General features: G+C 34.4%; 1 protein-coding gene across 1 annotated transcript in view; it reads right to left on the bottom strand.

The window, feature by feature from the left end:
* Positions 1-4,825: 4,825 nt before the first annotated feature.
* The window catches only part of LOC107740733 (uncharacterized), a 51,973-nt gene continuing 47,871 nt past the window's right edge, over positions 4,826-8,927 (bottom strand). The window contains exons 5-7 of the mRNA XM_016553244.1: positions 5,891-6,190; positions 5,599-5,733; positions 4,826-4,998 (exon numbers count right to left, since the gene is read on the bottom strand). Coding sequence (XP_016408730.1) covers positions 4,826-4,998; positions 5,599-5,733; positions 5,891-6,190 — 608 coding nt within the window. The remainder of the gene's footprint in view (positions 4,999-5,598; positions 5,734-5,890; positions 6,191-8,927) is intronic.

Below are 8,927 nucleotides of genomic sequence, written 5' to 3'. Positions count from 1 at the left end.
GAACTTTAAAACTGGGATTAGATTTGAAATGGAAAAAGTTCAAAACAGCAGTAGAAACACTAAAGATGCAAAATAAAAGATGGGACAAACAGTTCAACAGGCAGATGTGCAAACAGAATAAAAACATGATCTGTGGATCAGAAGGCTTTAATCTTATTGAGCTGACCTGTCTGGTTCATTGACTAATTTAATTTTTATACTGGTTCATTGACAAATTAAATTTTATACTGTCAAAATGACCTTAAATGAGCTAAATGCATGTCATGTTGAACATTATAACATTGATTTCAATTTGTGTAATTAAATGATCAGTGTTATAAAACAGAAGTCCTTCAAATAAATGACTTAAGCCCACAAAGTAATAATAGCTAACAAGACTTTAGTACCCAGTCAACACGTGAGATCATGCAATGATCACAGTGACATCACACGATTCTCATACTGTGATCCTCACCGTGTGAGTAGTATCTGAAATCATTGTGAGTTCAAATTGTTGACTGGGTAGTCATAAAACACATTTTTAACTTACCAACCGGACACCACAAACACAAGGTGAACAAAACAAAAGCATGGACCATGTTCCCTGACTGGTTGCAACCAATGTAAAACCCTGTAGGCTAAATGTCTAAAAACACCTTGTTCACACCACCAGCAACTGGAGGGTTTGGTCATTAGTAGGCGTAACCCCCATCCACTGCCTAAACCTCACAGCGATTCCTTCTTTTTGTCACGGGTGAGGCTTTATAGTTAGTCTTTCAATGTAATTACATAATTAAATAAGATACTTGTATTCAAATTAAACCATTGAACATAACATTTGCATTTTGTTCTTGTCATATTGATGAAGTTCATTTCATTAGTGGTACCACCAAAAGTGGAGAACCCCTGCTATCTTTGACTAATATTTAAATTTGTTTGATGATCTGAAACATTAAAGTGTGACAAACATGCAAAAAAATAAGAAATCAGGAAGGGGGCCAACACTTTTTCACACCGCTGTATATACATTGACAAATAAAAGTTATTGAAACAAAAGAAAACGTGTTGTGGACTAACTTAAATTTATTCAATTGCGATTACTTAAAAGTGTGAATCTACTTAACTTAAAACTAACAAATTAATCGGAGTTCAGTCTACAATGTTATTACTTAAATTGAGTAAGATCTCTGATCATCAGAAACATCGAAACTGCAGACTCTGGACATTTTAAACTACAGATCATCAACAGCGAACACCATATTCAGGAGATTCAATGTGACTGTCACTGGTGAGTAGAACAACATTTTAACAGTTATATATTTATTTACACAATACTCTCTTAAAAATAAAGGTTATTTATGGGCATTGATGGTTCCCTGAAGAACAGTTAACATCCATGGAACCTTTCCATTGGACAAAATGGTCTTTATAGGGTAAAAAGGTTCCATGAAATGTCACACTAGCATTATAACAAAATTAATCGTAACAGAAACAGTTCATGTTCAGTTTGTCAATCAATAAAAATACAAAACACAGAAGAAGTATTATTATTGCTTTTCGCAAGGAACAGACTAAAATCTTCCCTTCTAAATATTCCACTCCATCTACCATATATTCTCAAGCAAACAGGAAAATGACAATTTTTGTAAATAATAGACTAAGATATATTGTAAAAGTATTTTCTGGCACTCACTGCAGACTTGATTTTTGTCTTTGACTTTCTGTAACTTTCTGTATAATTAGGAGCTCTCATCTTATTTGAGATTAACATCATCCATGATGTACATGCAAAATAGTTTCTTTCTCTCTTTTCAGTTTCTGTGACTGTCCCTGTATTTTCATTCAGATTCCACAGGAAAACAAGCGAATGAATCAGTGACTGTAGAGATGCTGCTGTTGAATGAAGAGGAGGTGGATGGAGTGAATGAGTGATCAGTCATGCCCACCAATGTCAATAACTGTGACAGCATTTGAGCTCAACAACACATTTCTGATTTTACAAAAGGGAAAAATGAACCAGTGTTTTGTTGAGCCGTTAAACTCAGCAACATGTAAAACTTTTTTTAGATGAACAGGGAAATGTGTATGAAACTCTTTCATAATTAACTAAACAACTGGATACACATCCCACTTAGTTTCTTAACATAATACTGTAGTTTAACACTGAAAACAAAAATATGTTAAACTGAGATACTCCTATACACATATCTCACAATATTTTTTTCCTAGTGTAAAGAACATTTAAACAATCTAAATAATTTTCTTCCACTATTAATAACCTTTTGTGGAATGGAAAGGTTCTATGGATATTAAATGCTCTTCAACATAAGAAACATAACATAACATAACATTAAAAAAATATTTATGTAGGTTTTCCTTGTTTTTAATCAATGCATTTATTCAAATCCTTTCAAATATGATATGGGGGAATATATATATATATATATATATATATACACACACATACTGTTACTGTTTTATGTCTTTTGTAGTGTGCTGTGTTGACTTCAAGTAAGATAGGAGAATGTAAAAGAATGTCTATGTTTATTGTGAAGCAGTAATTATTAATTGTATGTATTTTTGTATAACCCCTGATAGAAATACATTTTTAATAACCCTTCTATGTGTAGTGTTTGATGATAATCACCAAAAAAATCTGCTATTAATTAAATATTTTATACTCTATCTTATACTCTATTGTTATATTTTATATTAAAAATTGTGATCCATTTGTTGAAACCCATAATTAATGTTTTTTTAAGTAATATATTATATATATATATATATAAATTATATAACATTTTTAAAGTGTACTCCCTTCTGTAGCATTTCATTCCAAAAAAAAAAAAATGAGAGAAAAGAAAAAGATATGGTGATATGGTGTGAAAATTTCAATGAACATTATATAACATGGGGATGCTAAAATAGATCAAAATGTTACAGCAGTGGAAAACTATATGGAGGCAGAGCCGATCCTCCCTATACGCAAAGTAGGCAAGCTGCGTTGGGCCCCCGAAACCCCAGGGGGCCCCATGCTCTCAAAGATGATTTAATTTTAATTTCGTTTTTTATTTGGCCAGCGGTAATAAAAACATGAATGTTCATTTCTTTTAATGCGGTTCGCTGTCGCCCTTTCTATGTAAAAATCAGTCAAATCATGTAACGTGAATGTCATACAGTCTCTTACTCGAGACTAAAAAAAAAAAACGAGTTGAACGCATACCGAGCCGCGGAAGAGACACTGTTTCTCAAGCGCAGCAGGACCACAGCAGGTTTCACTTTGAATCACAAACTTACTTACAAGTGTCACATGAAATCAGTGAATCACATACCTATGCAACTTGTATTTTAACTGTATCGTTTTATGATGTTATAAACATACAGTAGAACAAATACACCAAAAACAAGATTCACGCTATTGTAAAACCAAATCTTTATTAACCCATTTGTGCCCAATTTTTTCGGAATGTTTCATGCATATAGTCATGTTAATAGTGTCCTATATGTACATGTTCTCCATTTATTTTCCCCAGTTTTTTTTTTTTTTGAAAATTTTTTTTGAATGTGCAGCAACTATAGTTGCCGGAGGGCAAATATGTTGTGTGCACCCCTTCAATGTCACATTTGAATAGGAGGAGACTATTTGGGATCTAACTCAAAATAACTGCTTTCAACAGATACATCTTTTTTCATAAACAAATTTATTATGTATAAAAGTCGAAGAACATTCGATGTGAACCCAAAAAAGCTGCATCTAGCTTATAATCTCTTGAATATAAGAAAACACAACAAACAACAAATCCATTTGTCTTAAAGTGGTGGAACATAGTGCAGAACAAAGTGCAGAGATTAAGTTTCCCCAACAGGGCCTTGTGCATAAAAAAGATAAATGAAAATAAATATATAAAAATAAATACAATGAAGAAAAAAATTACATCTATACAAAAAAAAAAATAATAATAAAATAATAATAAAATAATATAATAATAAAATAAAAATAATACAAAATAGAAACTACAATAAATAATGTAATAAATATGAAACCTTTAGAACTCGCTACCAGTGCCGGCCCGTCATATATATATATATATATATATCAACAAAATACTTATTAGTAACATTAAAATTACGTTTCTTTGGGAGGGTTTGTCTTCACCATGCTTCCTGGAAGTAGGGGTAGGAAGTTGACGGCCTCATGTGACAGGAAGGAAGTGAATACTTTTTTTCCCCACCTTAGTGCATACAGACGATTTCTTTATTAAGATATTTGGAATGGGAAGTTGTGTGATACGTATCCTCCCCACTCCACTTTTCTATCTCTCTTCTCCCAAAAAGCTCTAAACAAGACCAATAACCTTGATTGATTTATTAACCTATTGACTTACAAGTCAATTGCCCACCCGCAACTATAGTTGCCGCTTGGACTTTTGACTAAGTATACAACAAGCTATAGATCAGAGACATAAAACATGGATAACATCTAGAAAAATACTTACAAAAGGAAAATGACAACTATATACTGCGGCAACTATAGCTGCCGGTGGGTTAAAATTGGTTAAATAAATTCACTAAAAATGTGCACAGACTGCCTCTGTGAGATTAATTTCAAGGATACAAAATAACTGAGAGCTTATGAAATCATTCCATGCCATCATTTCTGTTGCTAATTATTATTTTGTTTAGAGCAGTTATCTTCAGAGTCAAAAATTACATTTATTAGATCAATCAATGAATGCAAAAATTATCTGTTAATAAATAGCTGTGCAAGGAACAGGAAAGGTGCAGAGCATCAACGGATGTTTTGCTTTATATCTGGACATATCTGAAACTCAGCTTTCTGCACAATTCAGACTGTCGGTCTGAGAGTATGATGGTAATGTTTAGTCTCTTCTGTTCTGATCAGTTCATGTCTTGTAGATCTGATGTCATAAACCAGCACAGCAACTGTAGCCACGCCCACAAGGGCAGAGAGAGCCAATCGGATCACAGCTTCATTGAAACCACAACAGTGGATGTTGTCTGAAAAAAGAAAAATATGATGCATATAAGTCTTATTTAAAACAGGCTTACAGGGGCCAGTTTTGTGGGTTATTATAAGGAGTTCAAGCATACTGGGAAGACAATGTGTGCAAATTTGATTGTGTCATATTCACACTTTACTTGCGTAGCCAAATGACATTAACTATGACTGTAGAATATAGGCAATTCTGAACTCTTTTTTTATTCACTCCTAGAAATGTGTGTGATTATGTGATTCCCCCCCCCCATGGCTCTCAGACACCCGCTTCACTTCTCTGTCGCTCGTCTGCGGTCTGTTCTCCATTCTTGTAAACTCAGGGGGAAAAAAAGGAAATGCGCTCTACCCCCAATATCCATAAAAAAGACAAATCTCAGGGAATGCATGGGTTGTTCATATGTATACCTTGAATGCAATGTAATTTTGTTTTGGATAAAAGCATCTGCCATATGCATAAAGGCAAGTTTTTTGTGGTTTATACAGTCGCTTTTGGTTTTCGCTTCTGCACCAATGCAATGAATATATGCTGGGTTTTGATTTACCTGAACACATCTAACAGAGTTCTGCTTTGTAAATAAATGCTAATATCATCAGTAATGTACCTGAACTTGGCTGATGGTGTTCAGTATTGTTGTTATTCTCAGTTTGATTGACGGTTGAATTGTTCACCACAAAGCTGGACGTCACACAATTTGAGCTTGACAAACTTTCCGGAGATGAAGTACTCCATGGATATTCTGGTAATGACAGATGATACTGTGACGTCAGTCTCATCACACACACTTTTGATCTTTATTTACAGAAATTTATTTCATTTTAATTAAAGCAGCCAATATCATAAAATGCGGTTGTAAAAAATTGAAAATGCAAATTATGCCATAATGTTCTACTCACGATAGACTGTAACATTAAAACTTTTGTATTTTGTCTCTTCGCCGACAACTGTGAGGTGGTAAAGTCCAGAGTCTGTGGTTCTGGTGTTTGTGATGATCAGAGATCCAGTCTGATCCAGCTGCAGTCTGTCTCTGAATCTCCCATCAGGACCATCATAGATTGAGATTGTTTGCGTGAGTCTGTTAAATTCAGCTATTCTTGTGCTTCCAAACATCCACTGCATCAACAAATATGTCTGTACTTCAGAAACATCTGTGTTTAGAGTGACAGAATCTCCCATCATCACTGATATTCTCTTCACTGCATCGGTCACATCTAGAAAACAAACAGAAATATATTTTGTCACAGACTAAAGGCCTGTTCACACCAAGAATGATAACTTCAAATATAGCCATAGCGATAATTTCTTCATAAAATGACACAATAAGGATTCTCAGTATAATTTAAGCCAAACTTTTATCAATATCTTTAAGAAAATATAGACACAAATTGAGGCTCTGAGGCACACATAGCCTATTAAATCAATCCCTGGACAATACAGCCCATAGTGAAGGGCCCCTGGGCTTTGGCCCCAATCTAGAATACAGTGTATAATAAATATCATTTATAAGGTCTGTGCTGTTGAAGAGCATTTACAAGACTGCAGAACTCATACACGACAGTCAAGCTATTTTGGGAGGTTCTGAAATTATTTGTTCCTCATTAATGGACACATGCAATTCTTCTTTTTGAGTGTCACCTGATATTTCTTCTGCACTCGTTTTTGTGTGCTAAAAGAAGTGAAACACAGCACTCACTCTGTGGATCAACTGATTTTATCTTATTCAGTTAACAAGTTATAGTTACTGAGAGATCATGAACCACCTTGAATTAGCTAAATGCCCGTTGAAGACATGTTAATGTCATAACATTGATATTTATTTTGAAGCTGTGCATTTTCAGTGTTTTACAACAAGATAAACTTTGTTTTGGTATATTTCTAGTTGAATTCCTTCAGCAAAATTACTATCCACACTCCTAAACTAATCAATAAAAATAGCCTACTTTTGTAAGGATATGTCTGTGAAACTTCCCTTACAAAAATTAACCATGGTTTTACTACGAAAAAAAAAGTAGTTATAGTTGTAGTTATTCCATGTTAACTACAAATGAACCATGGTTTTGTTACAAAAAAACATAGTTTAACTATGATATTTGTGTGATTATATAAATAGTAATCAACACGCAAAAAAAAAAAAAAAGTTTTATAAAAGCATGTTTAATTTTCGTAAGCAGTAAAACAAGGCGTTTACAAGAATACAAGAAGTTAAGTCATAAAAACACATCCATAACTTACCAACCATACGACACGAGCACAAACAGAACAAAACAAAAGCGTTAACCATATTCCCTGGCCGTTTGTCAACCACTAATAACGTTGTAAATATCTGAAGATGTCCCGAGTTTTGTCACTGCATGTCGGCAGTGCCGGGAGAGTTTGGTCGCTAGTAGGCGTTCCTGCTGCTGGTTGCAGTAACGTTTATGAATGACTCAAGTGGATGTCATGCCGTGTTGTTGTCACTGAATACGATTTCTTACCTCTAATAATGAACATTTTTAAGGGGGAATATCGTATATAAAAGAAATAAGTCCATAAGACGCTTAATATCAAACACGAACTAGAAATAACATGCTCTTTAAAGACTGTTGGTTTAGAACACCCTTATCAAACAGACGAAACATGAGTCGCGCATTGTAGAGGATTTTGAGGTATGATGGCATAATATACTTCTGTAAATAAACATAATATAAACGAACATACTATATGTAATACACCAAAACGAATAAATGATTATAGATGAATGAATGTGACAAATTTAGCTACTTTTTGGAAACATTCAAATATAAATCTTAGGGGGAAAAAATAAGTGAAGTCCCTATAATTTCATGTAAGAGATAGGCTATAAACATTTTTTTTTAATGATGATTACAATATTAAAACATCAGCTAGATTTCAATTAAGACATAGGCTGTGACTAACTCTCATAAATAAAACAAACACAGATAAATGTAAGGTATGTAAATGTAAAGAACATTTTGAGTATGTATTAACTATTTCCCAAAAAAAACATTAAGGTAAAAAAATGTAATTAAAAAAGCAACTAATGTCAAAACTCATTGTATAGATAAGGGGCTGTTTACACAACACCATGTTCAACTAAAAATATTTGTGTTTTGTCTACAACAACATTTTATGGTCCTGAAAATGAAAACTCCTGAAAAGGGGTTTCAAAGTGCGAGCTTTTGAAAATGATACCTTTAATGGAATCTACATTAATTAATGTGTGAACTACAACAGTGAAAATTTTTAGAAATTATGTCATGTGCATATGCATTACATGTTCAGATTATAGACCCTGGCTGCATCCGAAACCGCCTGCTTCTCTACTATATAGTAGGGGAAAAGCAGTAGGCGAGCGAATAAGTATGTCCGAATCCTTAGTATTCATAAAAGAGTAGGCGAGAATTACCTGGGTGACGTACAAATTCTCGTGAGATTCGGACGTGTGTCTACTTAAAGTGTGTCCGAATATGCCTACTTACCTACTATATAGTAGGAGAAAAGAGTATGTGAAGAAAGTAGTATGTCCGAAACCTCAGTATTCATAAAAGAGTAGGCGAGAAATGGATGTCCCCGGATGTTCTACTGCTTCAGTCCAGATTCTGAAGTGCTCATCGATGGATACTTTTCTATCCCAGGAGGCCACGGGAGATCAATACATCATCATTGAACGTGAAGGAGAACAGCGAAGAGGGTGTTTACAAATGTGAGTATCAGAAACCAAACGTCTCTAGGTTACGTATGTAACCATGGTTCCCCGAGGGAACGAGACGCTGCATCGAGAATCGCTTTGGGAACGCCCCTGCGTATCCGCGTTCTGAAGCACGTGTAAAATCAGTCCAATGGAGCAGCGAGACGTCATGAGCGGGATGATGTGAGCACCAGGAAGTATAAAAGCGCATCCGGTAGAGCGCAAGTTAGCTTCGATGAAGTAGC

Source organism: Sinocyclocheilus rhinocerous, unplaced genomic scaffold, assembly GCF_001515625.1.
Source record: "Sinocyclocheilus rhinocerous isolate Xijiao unplaced genomic scaffold, SAMN03320098_v1.1 scaffold3296, whole genome shotgun sequence".
Taxonomy (NCBI): domain Eukaryota; kingdom Metazoa; phylum Chordata; class Actinopteri; order Cypriniformes; family Cyprinidae; genus Sinocyclocheilus; species Sinocyclocheilus rhinocerous.
This window is presented reverse-complemented; position numbering and strand designations above follow the sequence as displayed.